This window comes from Protomyctophum parallelum (assembly GCF_964188405.1).
Source record: "Protomyctophum parallelum genome assembly, chromosome: 14".
In the NCBI taxonomy this organism is placed as follows: domain Eukaryota; kingdom Metazoa; phylum Chordata; class Actinopteri; order Myctophiformes; family Myctophidae; genus Protomyctophum; species Protomyctophum parallelum.
In genome coordinates, this window is record NC_139709.1 from 34,174,038 (window position 1) to 34,196,569 (window position 22,532).

Sequence of the window (22,532 nt, forward strand, 5' to 3'; positions counted from 1 at the left end):
CCCCCAGGGGGGCGACACAATCACAACAAGCCCACCCCCGTCAAAAACGGTTGAGAAATGACAGAGTTACCATTTGGGGGTCCCTGGGGGGTCCCAGGGGGTCCCTGGGGGTCCCTGAACCTTGAGCCCCCCAAAGACGCCCCCAGGGGGGCGACACGATTCCAACGAGCCCACCCCCGTCCAAAACAGTTGAGATTTGCACCCTAAGCAAGGGTTTAAGACAGTGGCCAATGGAGAGGTGTCTTACATCTTTTCAGCGTAGGACCCGCCTTCTGAACTTTCACCCCTCACACAAATAATCCAAGAGAGAAAAAAAAAAAATCGAGACCAAAGACATAGGTTTTGAGAGAGAAAAAAAAAATCGAGACCAAAGACATAGGTTTTGAGAGAGAAGGCGTTTTGCAATGAGAAAAAAAAAACTTTCATTCGCAAACGAAGGAAAAAAAACATTAAAAACATTTTATTTAGCACAACACATATTATTATTACCCAAACATTTAGTAAGTATTTTGTTTTATGTAGTTTAATTTTTAATTTTTTATAAAAAAAAAAAAAAAATTATAATAATTTTTAAAAGTTTTGTTCTCAATTATTTTTTCTTTTCTTTCAAATATTTTTTTTTTTTGCTTGCAAATATATTCTTTGATTGCGTTTTTAATTTGTTTGAATTAAAAATAGTTTTTTGTTCTGTTTAGATTTTTTCTCTCTCAAATGTTTTTCTTTTGTTTGGTTAATTTTTCTTTTGTTTGGTTAATAAAGAGACAAATGTAACTCCATACAATGCCGCCCGTCCACAGGAGGCCAGGGTCTACCGGGCGGACCGGGCCCCAAAGGACAAGCGGGGTCTTTTGGTGACCCCGGCTTCACCGGGCCCCCCGGACCCCCCTGCTCCGTGTGTGACCTGACGGGGCATCCTGGCCCGCCTGGACGCCTCGGCAACCCGGGACCCAACGGAATACCAGGTGAGCACCCTGGGAACTGTTTTTGGCATCAAATTTCTATTTTAGTTTTAGTCATAGGGCTGTATTTTGCGTGTCTTAAGTACCAGGTCTTATTCACTAACTTGAGTAAACTAAAGACCTGGAGGTGTGATCAATGCCATTTGGCTATTCTGAGTGGCCAAAGAGCATTGACCACGCCTCCAGGTCTTTAGTTTACTCAAGTTAGGGAATAAGACCTGGTACTTAAGACACGCAAAATACAGCCCATAGTCTCTTAATTAGTTTTAATTTAGTTTTAGTCATATTTTAGTCACCTGGAATGTCTAATTTTAGTCGACTAAATATCATAAGATTTTAGTCGACTACACTTGATTTAGTTGAACAAAATGTATTTTGGCGGGCCTTGATGCCGTTGTAATGACTGATTTTACACTTACTGAAAATAGCCGATCTACAAGCTCACAACGCGTTGCGCTGCAACCTTGTAGATCTGCTATTTTCAGCATGAAACTAATTGTAAAATGACTTATACTGGATCTCTTGTCCACTATAGTCCATTCCTAACATTTTAGTCTAGTTTTTATTTGTTGACGAAATTGTCAGTATATTTAGTCTCAGTTTTATAGTCATCATAGCTTAGTTTTCATTTAATTTTGCCAGTGAAAAAAGGTAGTCGACGAACATTTTTCGTTTTAGTTTTAGTCGACGAAAACATCACTGTTGGGAACGCACGGACAAACCACTGTGACAATATCATTCACAGTGGTGGTGGTGGTAGTCTCGCGTATAGCGAGACAACTATTCCACAATCTGGAACTTCCGAACTATACACCTCCCGAAATCCGAGTAAGGAAGCTGCCATTTCCGTTGACGAAAATATTTATTTTGAAATATCGTTGCATATTATTTATTTATTTTTCTAATCTGCTACGCATGCAAACTATATGCTTAGTAATCTTAGTAATCTTGCTTAGTAATCTCAGCAAGGCAGATGGCTTCTTGGTTAGAGTGGGTGACAATATTATCACACGAAAAGATCAAATTACCTACCTAGGTTCCATCCTGGAGGCCAATCTTTCCGGTGATAAAATGGCCACCAACGTAATCAAAAAAGTCAATCAAAGAACAAGATTCCTTTACAGGATCTCCTCACTGGGCAGCAAAAACACCTTGAAGACCTTAACAGGAGCCCTCGTACAAGGTTTCTTTGACTATGCATCCACCTCTTGGTACCACAGCACCTCAAAGGCCCTTAAAACAAGGCTCCAGACCTCCCAAAACAAACTGGTCAGGCTCCTACTTGGCCTCACCCCCCGAACCCACCTCACCCCTGCCCACTTTGACAGGCTGGGATGGCTTAGGGTCGACGACAGAGTACAGCATCTTGCAATGGGTCTGGTCCACAAGATTCGATACACCACCAAGATACCCATGTACCTGTCTAAATACTTCCTTAATGTAAACGAAGTCCACACCCACAACACCAGAGGGAGTGCAACAAACCATGTACAACCCAGATTCGGCACAAACAAGGGACTATTTCTTTTCGCTCCTATGCCACCAAAATGTGGAACGCCCTACCAACAGTCATTAAGACATGTGAATCCCTTGACTCCTTCAAAACCGCTCTCAAAGGGCACCTACGGATGGCTGCAATTCGAAACTGGCCTCTGTAAAATCTGAATCCCCCCACCCCACCCCCCCCCCCATTTCCCCTCACTGTATAATGTATCCTTTCCCTTTTTTGCTTCCTATATGATGAATTCCTGTTCTGTTCTTTAGCTACATAGAAATGTCTATTTGTATGTCTCTAAATGTTTGTATGTCTCTAAATGTTTTGATGAATTGAACAATGTGGACCCTGTTGTAAACAAGTGTAATGCTTAATTGGGTCGTCCACTCACAGTTAACAGTCTTTGTATTGAGTTTGTGCTTAAACTGTACTGTAAATTCTACAAACTGTTAATAAATATTTCAATCAATCAATCAATTAGATGATTTCTATTCATATTAGGATAAATTTGCGCGACTGTAAAGACGAAACGGAAGTGCGGAGGAGGCTGCACTTCCGCTGTATGACGGAAGCATTTAAAAGTTGTGAGAGGTAACAGTCTGGCAACGCGAGACTACAGTGGTGGTGACAAAGGCTCAAAGGACTATATATAGGCCTATGTATATGTTTTCTGTAATTTTCCAAGTATTGTAATACAATATACAGTATATTAAAGAGTGACGTCTTCATACAAAATTAGCGTTTTCCTGTCATCGATTATTAGCACTAAAGCTTAATTTATACTCGATGCATGCACTTGTTGGCAACCACATTTTTGTCTGTCCATCTGCACCCATCCATCTAAATACTTTGGTTGAAAGAATGTATGTTTAAAAAATAAACTACTGGCTTGATTGCCATGACATTTGTTTTTCTTTAATGCTAATAGGCTAATGCTACTGTAGCTAAAACCAATGCGACGACCCTTGCTGAATCTGCTCACCCTATGGTCTTTCCTCTACCACAAGCCACTTCAATGTGGCTTTATTATGTTCTGGTTTGAAATAAGTTTGAAGTTTCAATTCATCACCCTGTCCCAGGGTTGGTCGGTTTAATAGGGCCCTATTTTCGTCAGTGCTAAACCCCTTATCCCTAAACTACTTTGCCTTTTCTTTTTTTTTACTATTTTGAAAAACATTTTTAACAGTTACCATAGCCATTCTACAAGCTCACAACGTGTCGATGAAGACTGGCTATTTTAATTATTAAAAAAAGTTTTTCAAAATAGTAACACACCTGTGTGAAGTGAGGGGCGCTAATATATTCAAGTCTAAAGGCTCATACATAGTCTGGATTTTCGGTGGTTAGGTGACCACCAAACTACAACATGACGTCACGAGCCGCGGTGAAGAGCAAACCACCGCCACCGCTCCAGCCCTTCTCTCTGTTTTTACTCACCACCGCTCAATGTTATTTCAGCTCCGGTGGTCAGCTCACCACTGGAGCGGTGGTCACCTCACCACCGAAAATCCAGACTATGAATAGGCCTTTACTCGATCATGTTGATTAGGTGATGTAAGGGTGATGTGAAACAAACGGTGACAAAACAAACATTAAATTCTCTTTATTGCTAATGGCATTTAATGTTTGTGTTAGGGTCAAGATGGTGTACATTTTCCCTTCATTGTCAATGGCGTTTTGAAAAGAAACATTGAACTAAAAACAAACATTAAACCTGTATATATAGTAAGTAGTTTAGTATAAGGCGTTTAGCATGGACGAAAATGGAGCCCTTTTTAGTCTTGTTGTTATATTCTGCACAGGTTACCATGGTCAGAGGGGCTACAGAGGAGACATGGGGCCACCAGGCCACGGACCCAAGGGGTCAAAAGGTCTTCCTGGTCCAGCTGGACTGCCAGTACCAGGTGCATCCAGAGGCCCCGCTGGATCCCCTGGAGACCCTGGGTTTACAGGACAACCAGGAAACAACGGTAAGAGACTGGCCTTTCTTAACCCATTCTCTGGGTTTTTATTTATTTACTGTTTTCATTTATTTTTAATAATTGTTTTGGAAAAGAAGCGCCTCCAGCTGGAGGACGGAGGAGACCAAAACAAAGGATGGGTATTTTCGCTTAATCTATCGTGGTTATACAATGGAGTTTGAAGTTATAATGGGTTTGATAGGAAGGGGAATATCAAATATTTAAATACTGAATCGAGCAACCTTAAAACTGTCCGGGGCGTTCACATACAGTATGCCGGAGTAGACGATGAAATGACCAAAAGTATTTTTGGAAAGTAAAATATCCCTTTAACCCTCTATAGTTGATACACTTGGTAGACTGGGGTCTGATCTGTTGTATTGTTCCTCTTTAGATCTTCCATCTTTTTACAAATTGTTGTGAGGATAGGACACTGGGCACCATGTAGCCACCACGCTATCTGGTCATGTCCCAGTGCGTCTTCTTGCTTGAAGTCAGTGTTGTTTTTGGCAGCAACATTTTATTTTGAATAGTTTTCACTTAGTTTTAGTCACATTTTAGTCGCCTGGAATGTTTTAGTGTTAGTCTAGTTTTAGTCGCCTAATGTCATACGATTTTAGTCGACTAAATCTACAGTTGATTTAGTTGACAATGTATTTTGGTGGGCCTTGATGACGTTGTAATGACTGATTTTCAGCATGCAACTAATGACTTTAGAATGACTTTTGTCAGTGGAAAAGGGTAGTCGACGAAAAAACATTGTCTTAGTTTTAGTCGACAAAATCAACACTGCTTGAAGTCAGTGACTCTTTCTCTTTGTTGTGTGTCCGCCCCAGGTGAACGGGGGCTTCCTGGAAGGCCTGGAGCCAGTGGAGCAGCTAACCCTGGACCTAATGGACCCAGTGGGAGGCAGGGGGAGAGAGGTTTCACTGGGAGGCCTGGTGACACAGGAGATCCAGGACTGCCTGGTATTAAAGGTAACTCTACCCACATCTGTCCTTAGTCCTTATGAGAGCCCCGTCTTAGCTGTCGAGTTGATCCTGTAGATGGACCTGGTTGACGCGCTGGTCCAATGCCATACTGTTTGTGCTGAGTGTCAGCCCCATTTTGTGATAATAAAACACACAGGCAGCTCCTGTTGCTTTTGACACATTTATTTCCCAATCTCACCCCTGTAAACACCCCTGTGAAGTGAGCAGTGCAACGTTGCACTGCTCACTTCACAGGGGTGTGATTTTTATTATTATTACAGTATTAGTTTTTTTCTTATGAAAGCAGAGAGTCTTCTGTTTCATATGGTATATAGTATGTACATGTCGCTATAGGCCTTATTTTGTGAATAATAGTTGTTCAGGTCCATGCCTTCTCTAAAGTTCTCTGGTGGGCGCAAGCTGCATTCAATAGCCAATTACTGACAAACTGTACATGGGATCAATGTGTATTGTTTTCCTCCTAAAAGTAGACATTCAGGGCTTTCATTCAGTGTGTAGTATGTATATGATATTATTTGTGTTCATTTTTATATCTGTCTGTCAATGTCTGTCAACTTCAACCTTCCATATCTCTGCTGTTTGTTCAAGCGAGCAGAGTTCAGGCAAAAGCAGGTGTTAGAAAAAGGTCAATATCTCCAGAATGGAAGATGGTAAAATCATTTTTTAGGCTTTCTTTTGATGTATGCGGTGTGATTCTCGCTATAAGAGAACATTTTGCTGTGGGCCCCGAAATCTTTTTTTACTTCAATGTAAAGTCCCTAGCATCACCAAGCTCAGCCTCACAGAATACCCCAGCACACAATGTATTAAGCATTATGTAATGTTATGCTTTAGCTGTTGAAAAATAGCAGATCTACAAGCTCATATGAGCTTGTAGGTCTGCTATTTTTGAAAAATCGTGGAAATGTGGTGCAAATCTTTGATAATATATTCTTATATATATATACGTTATATGTATATATAACGTTTTTAACTCAAATCTTTGCTTCTGGGGAGGTCCCTGGAAGAACATATTTTCAGATGGGGGTCTGCGGCCAAATACGTCACATTTTTGGGGTCCTTGACATGAAATAGTTTGAGAAAGTACATTTGTAGAATCGTTTTCAAGGACTTTAAATTAATACTTTCTGAAACGTTTATGGGAGTCTAGGGGAGTCTATGGGAGTCTAGGGGAGTCTAGGAGTCTATGGGAGTCTATAGGAGTCTAGGGGAGTCTCTGTTTTCTACTTCTCACTCATTGGTCACATTGTGTTGTCCCATTCAGGTCGCCCTGGCCCAGCGGGACCAGCAGGGTTGCCCCCAGCAGGCCTCAACTCAACCACAATCCCTGGACTGCCAGGACAGCGTGGACCGCCTGGCAACCCGGGACCCCATGGTAAAAACACTGTTCAGTGTTGCTTTTGACAGCAGTTTTAGTCACATTTTAGTGATCTTGAATGTCTTAGTGTTAGGATGTTTTTTTGTCGACTAAATATCATACGTTTTAAGTCGACTAAATCTACAGTTGATTAAGTCGACTAAAATGTATTTTGGCGGGCCTTGATGCCGTCGTAATGACTGATTTTACACTAGCTCACCTACAAGCTCACAACCAAGTGTAAAATGACTTATACTGGATCTCTTGTCCACTAGTCCCTTCCTAACATCTTAGTCTAGTTTTTATTTGTTGACGAAATCGTCAGTATATTTCTTAGTTTTAGCCATCATAGCTTACTTTTCATGTACTTTCCATTTGGTTTTGTTCAGTGATAAAAGGTAGTCGAAGAACATTATTCGTCTAAGTTTTAGTCTACGAAAACAAGAACATGAAAAAGGTCCCAGTTTTCTTTTATATTCATTTTTATCATGGCAACTTCATCAATATTATACATTATCTTTTATTTTCAACAGGCTTACCGGGCCCCAAAGGACCACACGGTGACCCAGGGCCTGATGGAGTGCCCGGTTCACCTGGATGTAAGGGCCCACCTGGTCATCCAGGCCGGCCAGGCTTATTTGGCACTCCTGGCGCCCCAGGACAGAAGGGCTTCATCGGACCGCGCGGATACGCCGGACCACCTGGAGTACTGGTATAGAGCGCCCCACCCCCTTTCAGAACGACGAGGGCACCAGGAAATAATTCCATATTAATTTTTCCCGTAGACGTTTCCAAAAGTATTTATTTAAAGACTTTTAAGCCTCGGACAAAGACAACAGGCGAGTTGACAAATAAAAAAAGATTGGGCCGAACAAATAATTAGAAGAAAATAAGGGCAGGATACAACAGAGTTTTTAGAGTTTTTCTAATGAATAATAGGCTACCCTTTTTTGCGTTTTTTATTTTATCCAATTTGGGGCGGGAACCAGTGCCGTCTCCAGGCACAAATCAGCAGGGGGGCATACTTTTTTCCAAAGGGGGCACTTCATTTTGCAAACCCCCCCCCCCCCTATGTATAACAAAGTTATAGAGTGCCGCGCTACAAGCTTGTAGGTCTGCTATTTTTGAAAAATCTTGAAAATGTGTCTTTGAATATATATTCTTTCAGAGCGTCCTAGACATTCTAATGATCACAAAAAAATATATATTACAGGCATTTACTTACTTTTCTCAGGGGTAAAGGTCAAAGGTTAAACATTGTTAAAAATCCAGAGATTTTGAAGTTGTGTGAATTTCTGCCTCTGGGGGGGGTATTTAAATGCAAATATCATGACTAATGGCATTGCAAGTCTAACCAATGAACATAAATGATGATGTTTAGGTGGAAAAATAGAACAGGAAAAAAATAAATGAATTAAAATATAAATGTTGTAATACTGTAGTACAACGGTAGGTCTTAAAAAGGCTTAAAATGCTGAGATAGTACCTTTGCGGACTCAGTATAGTGGCTTTAACCCATTTTGGGCGGGAACCCTTTTGGTGTTAGCATTATGTCATGCTTTAGCTATTGAAAAATAGCAGACTACGAGCTTGTAGGTCTGCTATTTTTTGAAAAATCGAAGAACGACTGACATAGAAACATAGCTTTTTCAGAAAACTGACATTTTTAGAATCTGATCTCAGGTCAGAATGACTTTCATCTATATAAATTACAGTATCCCAGTCCAACAAATGGAGTAAAAACAGTTTGTGCTCATTCCTGTTCCAGGGGGACCCAGGGGCTGCGGGACCTCATGGTAACCCAGGGCATCCTGGATTATCAGGGGCTAAAGGTGAGGCACAACAGACACCGTTGATGAAGGTTCTTCTTAATCCTGATTTCCCCGCTATCTTGACCAATACATCAATGCAGTAAAATGAAGTGAGAGCTAATGTCAAGGCTTATTATCCAGGCTAAAAGGCATGGGCCTATTGGAGTATAGCTGCCTTTTGACACTGTGGAAGGCGTTTGACAGAACGCCATTCAGTCACCTCCTGCGATAAACATGCAGACTTAAAGGACCACTTCACCACTTTTCAACCTATCTTAACTAGGTCCTCACTAATAATCATGAAATAATGGCGCAATTTTTTTCTACTGGGTCTGTGTCTCATAGGATGGCTGTGGGCAGTTCAGAAACCGTCTTCCAGTGACATCATCGATGGGGAATACAAGCTAATAGAAACTGCAGGCTTTCTAGTCCTGAAAAGTTGCAATGCGAAAATGGAAGCCATCGTTCTCACGATAATGAAAATCCAAACATTTTTGTAAAAGAATCTTGTTTAAAAAAAAATCTGCCTAATGATGATGTCACTGGAAGACGGTTTCTAAACTGCCCACAGCCCTCCTATGAGACACATACTGAGTAGAAAAGAATCGTGCCATTTTATCATGATTATTAGTGAGGACCTATTATATGAAGATAGGTTGAAAAGTGGTGAAGTGGTCCTTTAATGAGTAGTAGTATCTTTATTTCTTTGGGTAGTTTATTTGAAGTGCCCGGGTATAATGTTTTTTTTAATTCATGCATACTGTATGAATAAGAGAGGTGAAATTATTACTACTCAGGTCAGGTGTAATACCAGATTGTCTTTGATCTTTTAATTGACTGTATTGCACGTGATTGCACTAGCAGCACTAGGCCAATTAAAATCTACCCTCTCATTTAAAATGTCTGAGGAGGCGAGTCATTTGGAATTAATGTCAAACTAGAACATGCTTACCAAGAGCACAGTCCACCACCAAAGTGGCAATTGGGCTGGACAAGAACTACTGACAAAAAGCCTTTAACCAGAGTTGACTAATGCTGACTAATGCTCCGTCGGAATTACGTGCGGATCCCGTTCTCGAGAGGGGTCAACATTTTTCCTGAGATTTCTTGCGAAGCATCTATAGCAGAAGCATGAACAGAAGCTTGTCAAGCTCCCGGGAAAAGACGTGCTGTGATTGGCCAGTAGTCACTTGAGTGGCAGCGAGAGACATGGAGGAGTCCCATGAGTGACGTCACCTGGGCAGCGACGCAGCGTAGCCTTCAGCACTCCTCCTGCTGCCAAACACAACACTGCGCCGTAGTACTAGGAGCCAGTTCTTCCTGGACCCCATTGTGTGCATTGAAGTTAATCAATTCTTCTTTGGCTTACAACCGACCTTTTTCACCAGGTTTGGTGCAAAACTGACAGACAGACAGACAAACAGATAGTCCAAGGGTGAAAAAAGCATAATCTCCTTGTTGGCGGAGGTAGTCGGAATGCACAAGTAATGATTCAGCCACTTTTCCAGGTGACCCAGGCGAATCATTCGGACAGCCTGGTCTACCCGGGCCCAAAGGAGAGCCAGGAGACAGCGGAGGCACAAGTGAGTTTATTACTGTTATTTAACCAGGAAAACAAAACAAAAACTTTAAAAAAGATTATATATATACTGTATATATTTGTTTTTCTGTCCGTATGTTCATGACGGTGCATGTCAAACTGTTGATTAGTGTTTCACACAAACCAAGAATAAAATCTCACAAAGCTAGATGCATGTACACACAGAATCCTATAATGACACTAAAGATGCTCACACACACTCCAAGTAATGTGTTAATGACTGCATGGGAATAATGGTGTGCGTTGTGTTCGTTGGTTTTTATTTTGACTCGAACGGGAGATCATAGACAGTAACGCTAGCCACGCCCCTCAGAACATACTCGACTTTATGGTCATTTTTGGGACCATAATTTTACAAAAAGAATATTATGACATGAGAAATTAGACTTTAAACTAGTGACTGGAAGCAGAAAGTATTCATGACCATGTTTATTAAGGTAATACAGTCTAGGTGAAGTTGGGACCAAATACATGGACCTCTATGGAGCTTTGGGTTTTTTTGGGCCCAATGACAGCGCCACAGCAGGCCATTATATGAACTTTCAGGAAGGCAGGATTTCCTACGGCTTCAGACACTATTGGCTTCACTGCCCCCCTGGTTTTGACCAGTCTATGGTTTTGACACTGATCATGTGTGTTTAACACTATTACACTCATATTCTAGTACCGGTAAATTAATTGGAGCATCTGTGTCTGTCTGTGTTTATTGTTTTATGCGGACTAATCCTTTGTTGTTCATGTTTTGCATGTCCGTGCATGTCACTGGCACATTTCCCTTCATCCAGTCTGTGATGGTGAGTTATCAAAACAGGGATAAAAAACAATTACATTGATAATCGAACACTAAATTCTTATGTCACTGCAAGTATAGCCTACATCAAGCATGGGTGACCCCCAGGAGCAATCACATCTCTTTCGTTCTTACAATTGATATCATATTCTGGTACAATACACCAGTGGTTTTCAACACTTTTCATATCAAGGCCCATTATTTATTTGGCATTTGAGCCACGTACGGACCACCATTCATTAATTTTGATGACATTTTAGCCTCTCAGACCCTATTGTTTGATATGATTCTACATGCTCTAATTGTGTAGACATCTTGTAAATTAAGTAATGCAGATGTTTAACACCTACATATGTTTAGTTTTTAGTTTAGTTTATTTATTTAGCACATAGTTATACAAAAATAGACAATACATATCAAAGAACAAAAATACTGTGCAGGGAAAGGAAGAAGCCAGCCGGTTTAACACATTTGGTTTCATTTTACGCTCTCAGGAGTTAAAGATTTAATAAGGGCCCAACTACAATCATTTAGCTGATGGGGACCACCTGGAACCACCTCAAGGACCACTGGTTGAAAACCACTGAAATACACAGTAGTACTAAGCAGAGCCATCTAATAGAAGAGTTGCGATATTGAGGAGGGGCAGAAAACAGCCCGGTCACGTGGTCCATGTACTCGTGCGAGCCCATAGACTCCAATGCATTCCGTAAACTTCCGGTTGTCCCCATTTGAAGCCTTTAAATAGGGACAAACCAAGTCTAGAAGTCTTATGTAGAAGAGCCGCCATTGGACTGGCCCCATGAAGTGAACAGAGTATGCGTAACTCTGTCTTACTCTATGGCTCTGGTACTAAGTGATGCAATTTGAGCAATGCCGAAAACAGCTGAGCCTTAGCTTTTTTTTTAATGTTTGCTATCTCTCTAGCACTTGCTGGGACACCTGGCTCTCCAGGTAACCCTGGACCCAGGGGGATCCCTGGATATAGAGGAACCCCGGGGATCGCTGGCAACCCAGGAAGGCCTGGAGGACGAGGTAATATCTAAACGCCTGGTTTTTAGACATAAGGTCAAAATATTATGCTCCTAACGACATTTTGGGGAAAAGGAGGTGACATCACACAAGTCACAGATTGACGTCCAAATATTTTGTATTTTTATGTATTTTATGTTAATATACACATTATCAATAGAATTCAGTAAAAAAAAAAGAGAGATAAAAACGGCTAGGTGCGGAATTCTCCGTTAAGTTGTGTGATGGTGTCCCACCCCAAAAATAGACAACCTAAAAAGCGTTGTGATGTGATGTAGATCTGCCATTATCTCATAAATGGTAAATGATGCATTTATATAGAGCCTTTATACAAGGCGCTTTACATAGATTGTGCATCAATTCACCCATTCACACACATTCATACACCGATGGCAGCGGAGACCATGCAGGGCACCAACCAGCACATCAGGAGCAATTTGGGGTTCAGTGTCTTGCTCAAGGACACTTCGACACTAACTCTGGGGGAGCCCGGGTTCGAACAGGCAACCTTGCCGTTACCATCCAGCCACTCTACCCCTGAGCCACTACCGCCCTCATATGAAGGAGTATAAAATAAATCCTTGAAACAACACAAGTCTTCTCTCGTCGAGGTCCCTGGCACAGAATCTTGACATGAAAGAAAGGAGAGAGAATATTTGAACAGTATACGATCGGTATTGTCAGTACTGTGCTTAGAGGCACTGTCCAGGGTGCTGAAGATAGAGGCTGCAAGGAAGCGGTCATTGTCAGGCACAGCTCTCACAGATGGGTTGAGAACACTCCACCAATGACTTAATGGTATAAAACGTGACCGCTAAAATCAATTTTTTGATAGCGGCCGTTGCTAGGCGACACCTTTTTCAGAGCTCTCGGACATGTTTTGCGCGCATTGCGCGCAGCCATTCACTTCCTTGTTTACGGGCCGACAAAACTTTCTATTTTCTCTAAATCTACGGCGCTCTCCATGGTTTTGATTATAACGCTGATGTTCTGTCCTAATTTCTGACTTAACCAAGCATCTCGTTTAATTGGAACGCTTCTAAAGAGAGATCATCAGAATTATTTATTAGCGCGAGGTAGTAATGATGGGGGGGGGGGGGGGGGGGGGATTGGAAGGCGGGTCTTTTCAGAGTAAAATCTGCCTCATCTGCTGGGCACTCTAGCGCCTTTTATTTTGAAAAGTTCCGGGTCATTAAAAAGTGTCAATCTGAGCAATTTGTCTGCACCATACTCTATGCTCAGCTCTACATATTCAGGGCAATGTCGCTACACATGTGTGATGATTCATTACATTACAACGTATGTGAAGTTCTAACTTCTGTCTCTGGAGTGCTATTAATCAGAGACATCATTTTTTTTCAGTTCCATGTTTTGCTAACTTCCTGTTTTGCCCTGCCTGTGTGTGTGCGTGCCTGCGTGCATGTGTGTGTGTGAGCAGGACTGACCGGTCCTCGGGGGACAGCGGGTCGCCCAGGTTTTCCGGGTACTCCAGGTGACGACCTTGGCCGTCAGGGACCAGCCGGCCCACCTGGCCCTTCTGGACCTCCAGGTATACTATAAGACACGACACGGAGCCGTTCACCACCACCGCATGCAGACACCGCATGCAGACACTGCATGCGGTGTTGTTTTTGGCAGCAAATTTCTAGTTTAGTTTTCAATAATAGTTTTTTTGTCACATTTTAGTCACCTGGGATGTTTTAGTGTTAGTCTGGTTTTAGTCGACTAAATATACGATTTTAGTATGACTAAAAATGTATTTTGGCGGTCGTAATGACTGTTATTACACTTGCTGAAAATAGCCGATCTACAAGCTCACAACGTGTCGCAGCGTGACATGTTGTGAGCTTGTAGATTGGCTATTTTCAGCATGTAACCGACTTATACTGGATCTCTTATCCACTAGTCCCTTCCTAACATTTGTAGGGTATCATATCATAGAAAGTGCTTGTTCATGTGACATAGTGTACAGTATAGTGTGCTGTCATCTTATGTCATCATATCACAGGGACACGCGGATCACCAGGTCTGGATGGACTGAATGGGCTGACAGGCCCCAAAGGGGTGAAAGGTGCTAGAGGTACAGTACACGGGTTGGGGGGCATTATGAGGTACTTTGTACACTATTTGCAGTTTGGTGGTACCCATGCACCACTGAGCTCTTTGTTTTAGTCTAATAGACGTCTAATATACTGTACATCTAAAGGGGCCGTCTAAAAATGGGCTAAAAAGCGGCCTAGGCTTAGATTAGACGTTGAAGCAACGTTGTTTCAACGTCTATATGTAGACGAGTCTATGTATAAAACAACATGCTAATCAATGTCTAAGGCTAAGCTCAAAAACATAGCAGGGTTTAATATGCAAAGCACAATATTTAAAGGACATCAACATGGATGCAACATAACAGTACAATAGAATAGAATAGAAGTTTGAGTGGAATTTTTCGTGGTGCTCTATATCTGTTTTGGTTTCCATAGGAATTAATGGTTTGTTACGCCGTTGTGCGTTTTGTTAACACTATTACACTCATATTCTAGAAAAGTATTTAGAGCCTCAGAACGCTGTGTTTATTGTTTTATGCAGACATATATTTTGTTCGTATTTTGCATGTCCGTGCCACATTTCCCTAGATCCAGTCTGTGATGGTGAGTTATCAGAACAGGGATAAAAAAATGAACATTGATAATCGAAAGCTAAATTCTTATGTCACTGCAAGTATAGCCTACATCAAGCATGGGTGACCTCCAGGAGCAATCACATCTCTTTCGTCCTTAACAATTGATATCATAGGTGTATAGTTCCAGACTAGCATTCAGAGATTGTGGAATAGTTGTCTGGCTACGCAAGTCTAGGTGGAATGCAAATTGCAAAGTACACGGATGGCCTCTCTGTTTAGTTTAGTTTAGTTTAGTTTAGTTTAGTTTATTTGCACATATGTAAATAATAACAACAATATGGTAAAATAAAATAAAATACAGAAAGCAAATATACAATAGGAAACAAGATTAGTTACATACATGATGTGCTGGAAGTGCCAAAAAAAACCCAAAGGGGCTTATCGAGTGGCCTTCCTATAGAAGCTACCAGTTGAGTTTAAATAACAGAAATTAAGATATGAATAATATTGGTAAACCTAAGGATTATAAATAATAATAATGAAAAAATAAAACATATTCTAATAATAAATAAATATCAAATAATAACATGACTAGGGCGTGTTGCCCAAGCTTGTCTCTGGGCAGCAGTGCAGAGATGGTTACCGTTGCACTTGGGAACGTTGTGCTGGCTTTCTCTATCACCTTCTTGACAGACTCGGCCACCTCTTGTCCACTCTGCGTCCTCGGGTTGTTTGTTTTGAATGCTTCTGCAATTTCAGCAACGCCGAAAAACAGCTGAGCCATATCTTTTTGTTTGTTTGTTTGTTTGTTTGTTTTTGCTGTCCTCTAGCATCTGCTGTGGCACCTGGAGAGCCAGGGAACCCTGGATATAATTTGGGCTCTATTTTCGTCCATGCTAAACCCCTTATCCCTAAACTACTTTTTTTCTTTTTTACTATTTTGAAAAACATTTTTGAATAGTTAAAATATCTACATCGACACGTTGTGTGCTTGTAGATTGGCTATTTTAACAATAAAAATAAAAAAATCAAAATTGTAAAGAAAGGCAAAGTATAGTTTAGGGATAAGGGCATGGGCAAAGATAGAGCCCTAAAGAATAGAATATAGAATAGACAATGTATGTGCTTTTTTTTCCTTTTCTGTCCAGGAATAGATAGTCCTGGCCCACAGGGTCCAGTTGGTTTTCTTGGGGGCAAAGGTCAACGTGGACCGCCTGGACCCGCCGGTAGCACCTACCCTGGACCCAAAGGCCCCCAAGGCCCACCCGGCTACCCAGGTACCGTATCGCATTATTACTAGCAGTGATGCGAGTACATTTACTTATAGGACTGACACCAGATTCTACAAAATGTCTCCAGAATCCTGACAGTTTTCTGAAAAACCCTACGTGTCTATGTCAGTCATTCTCAAACATTTTCATGTCAAGGACCCCCAGAATTATATGTAATTGGCCTCCGACCCCCATCTGAAATTATGTTGTTCCAGGGACCCTCCCATTTGAGTTAAAAACATTGGCTCTGAAAGAATATAATATTCAAAGATTTGCGCCACATTTTCAAGATTTTTTCCATTGCTCCCTCTCAGGTGCCCCGGGCTATAGCGGAGAGCCTGGCTTCCCGGGCAGAGAATGCAGCCGGGCAGAGAAGGGCCCCGGTGGAGACCCAGGATATGAGGGGCCCCCCGGACCCCCAGGTCTGCACTGAACTTTGTTTTTAGTGTGTGTGTGTGTGTGTGTGTGTGTGTGTGTGTGTGTGTGTGTGTGTGTGTGTGTGTGTGTGTGTGTGTGTGTGTGTGTGTGTGTGTGTGTGTGTGTGTGTGTGTGTGTGTGTGTGTGTGTGTGTGTGTGTGCGTGGCTGCGGCTGCGTGCGTGCGTGTTGTTTTTGTGTGTCTGTTCCTTGGCTTTATATAATCGTACATAAATTAGAATCCATTATTTAATACGAATATCTCTGTCCGTACGACGTGTGTGTGTGTGTGTGTGTGCGTGTCGTGTGTAGGTCCTGCTGGTGAACCAGGCCTTCCGGGCGGTGTCAATACCTCCTACGGGGACCCAGGACCCCCTGGCCTCCCCGGGTTACCGGGCCGTAAGGGGGAGAGGGGCCACCCGGGACAGCCTGGGCCAACCAATGGCCTAGGCTTTACAGGACCTAAAGGTACGGTACACACATACTGTACATGCACAGCCTCTACCTCCCATCTCCCGGGGATTCAAGTTCTCAGTCGCCACGAGTGATTTCAGTCATTTATTTTGTGAAAGCATTTGTTGCGCGCCGGAAAATAGCGGATCTACCGTCTACCGGCCACGGTGAAATTGCACTTCCATGTCTGTGAAAGCCACGCCTCCGTCAAACACTAGTATATATGAACTGACTTTTGGGTCTTTTAGTCGTTTATGTACGGAATTGCGATTTTGTACATAATATACTATTTTCTGTGCGATCAGGCTGAATTCACACAAGCCCATTTGAGGTACTTTCAACTTCACCTAAACACTGCTTTGTCCCATTTTGACCTGAGATCAGATTCTAAAAATGTCTTCTACATCCTGACAGTTTTCTGAAAAAGCTCGTCAGTCGTTCTTCGATTTTTCAAAAATAGCAGACGTACAAGCTCGTAGCGAGCTTGTAGATCTGCTATTTTTCAATAGCTAAAGCATAGCATAATGCTAACACCAAAAGGGGTTATTGCCGACAGGCGAAAGAGGACCCGTCGGTTCCAGAGGTGCCGAAGGACGCAGGGGTCAAAGAGGTCACCCTGGACTGAGCGGCCCCAAAGGACATAAAGGCTTTCCCGGGGAAATGGGTGAGTGTGGTGGTGGTGGCGCCACTTTGGGCCAATTATTGTGACGAGGTAAAATTCTTCAAAACCCTGACAGTTTTCTGAAAAACCTTATGTTTCTGTATCAGTGGTGCTCAATATTTTATGTCAAGGACCCCAAAAGTTATATGTAATATGCCTCCGCCCCCCCCATCTGAAAATATGTTGTTCCAGGGACCTCACCGGGAGCAAAGATTTGAGTTAAAATGTTCACTCTGTAACAATATATATTCAAAGATTTGAGGCACATTTTTACGGTTTTTCTAAAATAGCAGACCTACTACAAGTTCGTAGTGCCGCGCTATGACCACTAGACCAAAAGTGTTCCAACTTCCAAGTCATTTGCTTTATTTTTTTCTTTTTTACATAACAGTAGGTACTTAAACAACTAGTCAACTAGTAAAAATCACTAGAAGTGAAAGCCCTACCGTGCACCCCCTGTTACCTCCTGACCTAGCTGACGCACCCCCCCAATGCTCAGTCTTATTGTATTTGGCTGAAAATGATACATTTCTTTTATATGATTATGGCAAATAATCACAGAATGTCACTGCACTGAGAGACACGCTGCTGCTGTATACTCCCGCAGCCGCTCTATACATCTGCTTACAACAGTGTTCACCGGATTTTGCCGTTTGTGGTAAATAACACCATAAAACCGCAATGACCCTTTTCATGTCACGCACCCCCCTAGGGGGCGTCTGTCCGCCCTCTATGGGGGCCGGACAGACAGTTTGGGAACCTCTTGGTCTACCTTGTGTTTCCCCAGGTGTCAGAGGTCTCCCAGGAGAGGCAGCGGCGGAGAAGAGACGGCCCGCCCCTTTGGGACCAGCCGGGCCATCTGGTATTCCGGGACCTGACGGTTACCCTGGCAACCAAGGCGCTCCGGGGATCCCAGGTCCTACAGGTGAGTCATACAGTAAATGTGTGTGTGTGTGTGTGTGTGTGTGTGTGTGTGTGTGTGTGTGTGTGTGTGTGTGTGTGTGCTCGTCTGCGTTGCGTGCTGCTCACCGCATGGCATATCTTTTGAGTATTCCGAAAAGTACGATTTCGTTTTTTGACTGACTAAAACTAAGACTAAATACATATATTGACAATGTTCGTCAAATAAAAAACTAGACTAAATGTTAGGAAGGGACTAGTGGACCAGAGATCCAGTATAAGTAAATTAAAAGTAAAAAAAAGTAAATATTTTACACTTTGTTGCATGCTAAAAATTGCCGATCTACGTTGTGAGCTTGTAGATCGCCTATTTTCATTGGCGGTGTCGAAATGGTGTCATTTCGACACCATCAAGGCCCGCCAAAATACATTTTAGTCGACTAAATCAACTGTAGATTTAGTCGACTAAAAACCTTATGATATTTAGTCGACACTAAAACATGATTCCAGGTGACTAAAGTGTGACTAAAACTTAAATGAAAACTATTCAAGAGACTATGACTAAAACTAAAATCTAAATTCGCTGTCAAAATCAACACTGGCGTGTGTGTGTGTGTGTGTGTGTGTGTGTGTGTGTGTGTGTGTGTGTGTGTGTGTGTGTGTGTGTGTGCGTGTGCGTGTGCATGTGTGCTCATCTTTATGTCAGGTTGGAAGGGGCCTGTGGGTTCTCGAGGCCTCTCTGGGACAACGGGACCCCCCGGTTATGACGGTCCCAAGGGAGACCTGGGAAACAGCGGTCCACGTGGATTCATTGGTGCCGAGGGTGAGACGTCATAAGATAACCTTCACTGATTCATATGTGGGGAAATTCAGGTGTCAAGAACCAAACCGAGGAGAACATCCTGGAACTGTTGGGAGGTTGAATCAAGCCCTACACACACTGGGTGCGCAGCGACGCTGGAAAATAGAACGGTGGCGTATCGGAGCGTCAGGCGAGGCGTGAACGCGCGTCGGACGGAGCCGGTGTGGGATAGGTTCATTGAAAATAATGGAGGCGGCTGTTTTGATGCGCGGCGTTCGCAGACGGTGTAGCCCTTTAGTTGAGCTGGGGAAACTAAAACTATATGGTTCGACTTCTCCCTTTTATATGTTAATTATGTTCTAGAATACTTTGTTCACTCCCACTCTCTCTTTTAACCCATCCGTAGCGGGAATCCCTTTTGGTGTTTTAAGCATTATGTTATACTTTAGCTATTGAAAAATAGCAGATCTACAAGCACCGAGTGCCGTGCTACGAGCTTGTAGATCTGATATTTTGGAAAGATTGTGGAAAATGTGGCGCAAATCTTTGAATATAAATTCATTCAGAGCGAACGTTTTTTAACTCAAATCTTTGCTTCTTTCGTCCCTGGAACAACATATTTTGGGGGTCTTTGACATGAAGAACACTGACATGGTGCTCTCTTGTCCCCTGCAGGTCCGGCAGGCCGCCCAGGTGACGCAGGTGAGCCGGGCCGGAGCGGCCCAGTGAGTCCAGGCTACCTGCTGGTGGTTCACAGCCAGTCGGTGGCGGTGCCACGGTGCCCCGAGGGCAGCACTCAGCTCTGGACCGGCTACAGTCTGGTGTACCTAGAGGGTCAGGAGAAGGCCCACACACAGGACCTAGGTACGGCTATATCCCCTGTGTGTGTGTGTGTGTGCGTGCGTGCCTGCGTGCGTGCGTGCGTGCGTGTGTGCCTGCGTGCGTGTGATACCCAATGGGCTCTATGCATATATACATGACATTTTGGAAAGAGCTTGGGCCACTTTCCTTCACAGGTGTTACCGATGATACTAACGAAGGCTCTGTTCCATTCTGGTCGAACAGAGTCAGGGTGCTGCTGTTGTTGCATGTTGACTCACTGGAAAAACACTCTGCTACATACCAGTGGGTCTCAAAGTGTCCTTGAGCGGCTTCCAAATGAGCACTGTACAGGTCTGTAACTCTGAGAGTGTACAAATGGAACCAACAGTGAAAAGCCTGGTCACAGACAGAGACGGTATCGGCGGAAGTGTCGGCCGGAAAACATCCGCCAGATGTATTTCCCCATCAGATACGATATTCTTTGGACCAATCACAACACTTGGATGGATATACATACTGTACAACTTTGTCATGAATAATAATTCGACAAGAATACTTATTTAATGCATACATTGCATTAAACAGTGCTGCCGGGCGGGTCTTTGCGCAAACCGCTCCGTCATTTAGATAAATGCGGGTGGCGGGACTGCGACGCTCTATATAGAGCCCATTGAGCTTACCCTGTGTTGTGCCTTCCCTCCACCTCCTCCTCCTCCCCTACAGGCCAGGCTGGCTCCTGTCTGCCGGTCTTCTCCACCATGCCCTTCTCCTACTGCAACACGGGCGCCTGCCACTACTCCAGCCGCAACGACAAGTCCTACTGGCTCTCCACCACCGCGCCCATACCCATGATGCCCTTCTCCGGCGCCGAGATCGGTTCGCACATCAGCCGCTGCGTGGTGTGCGAGACGTCGACGCCGGCGGTGGCGGTTCACAGCCAGGACCACGCGCCTCCCGCCTGCCCGCCCGGCTGGAGGAGCCTCTGGACGGGCTACTCCTTCCTCCTGGTGAGCATGAGGAAGGCGTGTGCGTGTGTGTGTGTGTGTGTGTGTGTGTGTGTGCACGTGAGTGTCTGTGCACGCGTGTGTGTGCGTGTGTGCGTGTCAGTGTTGATTTCGTCGACTAAAACTAAGATGAAAAATGTTCGTCGACTACCTACTACGAAAACTAAATGGAAACTGAATGAAAACTAAGCTATGATGACTAAAACTAAGACTAAATAATATTGACAATTTCGTCAACTAATAAATACTAGACTAAAATAATAGGAAAGGACTAGTGGACAATAGATCCAGTATAAGTCCTGGTTGCATGCTGAAAATAGCCGATCTACAAGCTCACAACGCGTCGCAAAATCAGTCATTACGACGGCATCAAGGCCCGCCAAAACACATTTTAGTCGACTAAATCAACTGTAGATTTAGTTGACTAAAATCTTATGACATTTAGTCGACTAAAACTAGACTAACACTGAACATTCCAGGTGACTAAAATGTGACTATAAAAACTATTTAACTGTGACTAAAACTAAAATCTAAATTTGCTGCCAAAAACAACACTGGTGTGTGTGTGTGTGTGTGCGAGCGTGTGTGCACCATAGACTGTAAAAATATGGACAAAGCGTTCCCCGGGTCTAACATGAACGTAAAATGAAGCCTGTAATGATATGCTAATTCCTGATGTAAGTCGCCATCTTTGGTACCAGCTGGCCATTGGCTGGCTCCGTTTTGTATACCAGCTGGTCATTGGCTGCCCAGACAACGAGGCGGGACTTCCCCCCTTCTTCTCCGTTGGTTTTTATTTTGACTCGAGTGGGAGGGGAATCCCGATCATAGACTGTAATGGTAGCCACGCCCCTCAGAACATACGCGATGGTTTTTTTTCTTTATGGTCATTTTTTTAATTAATGGGACCATAATTTTCCAAAAAGAATATTATGACATTAGAAATGAGACTTTAAACTAGTGACTGGAAGAAGAAAGTATTCATGACCATGTTTATTAAGGTAATACAGTCTAGGTGAAGTTGGGCCAAAATACATGGGCCTCTATGGAGCTATGGGGCTTTTTGGGTCCGGTCCAGCGCCACAACAGGCCATTATATGAACTACCGATTTCAAATGAGGCTTCACGAAATATCTGGCTGACTGCCCCCCTGGTGTGCACGCTGTTTGGGGGGGTCTTTGGAATGGGGAAAGTTTGAAAAACCTCTGGGTTAGCAAATGAGTTTATAACAGATATAATGAATTAAATGTTTTATTATCATTTATTTTCCCCCTGAAAGTGTGCTTGCTTGCTTCTCTCGCCTCCTTCCTTCCTCAGCACACAGGTGCAGGTGACGAGGGCGGAGGCCAGTCTCTGACCTCCTCGGGCAGCTGCCTCCGGGACTTTCGGACACACCCCTTCATAGAGTGCCAGGGCGCGCGGGGCACCTGTCACTACTTTGCCAACCTCTACAGTTTCTGGTTGACCACCGTGGGCCCAACGGACCAGTTCCTCGCCCCAGAGCCGGGCACCATCAAAGCAGCCGAGCAGCAGCGCCAGAAGGCTAGTCAGTGCCACGTCTGTACCAGAGACCGATAGTATAGTGGTCAC

The 22,532-nt window shown here is 43.3% G+C and overlaps 1 protein-coding gene across 1 annotated transcript in view; it reads left to right on the top strand.

Annotated features, from left to right (window-relative positions):
• The window catches only part of LOC310871273 (uncharacterized protein), a gene marked incomplete at its 5' end in the record, with an annotated part of 63,467 nt that extends 40,935 nt beyond the window's left edge, over nt 1-22,532 (top strand). The window contains 19 exons of the mRNA XM_083782759.1: nt 798-962; nt 4,257-4,424; nt 5,252-5,392; nt 6,672-6,782; nt 7,298-7,476; nt 8,533-8,560; nt 10,084-10,158; nt 11,893-12,000; nt 13,436-13,546; nt 14,006-14,077; nt 15,763-15,891; nt 16,200-16,307; nt 16,613-16,768; nt 17,310-17,417; nt 18,202-18,339; nt 19,021-19,137; nt 19,792-19,980; nt 20,662-20,945; nt 22,260-22,532. Of these exons, the coding sequence (XP_083638885.1) occupies nt 798-962; nt 4,257-4,424; nt 5,252-5,392; nt 6,672-6,782; nt 7,298-7,476; nt 8,533-8,560; nt 10,084-10,158; nt 11,893-12,000; nt 13,436-13,546; nt 14,006-14,077; nt 15,763-15,891; nt 16,200-16,307; nt 16,613-16,768; nt 17,310-17,417; nt 18,202-18,339; nt 19,021-19,137; nt 19,792-19,980; nt 20,662-20,945; nt 22,260-22,520 (2,648 nt within the window). The 3' untranslated portion in view covers nt 22,521-22,532. The remainder of the gene's footprint in view (nt 1-797; nt 963-4,256; nt 4,425-5,251; nt 5,393-6,671; nt 6,783-7,297; nt 7,477-8,532; nt 8,561-10,083; nt 10,159-11,892; nt 12,001-13,435; nt 13,547-14,005; nt 14,078-15,762; nt 15,892-16,199; nt 16,308-16,612; nt 16,769-17,309; nt 17,418-18,201; nt 18,340-19,020; nt 19,138-19,791; nt 19,981-20,661; nt 20,946-22,259) is intronic.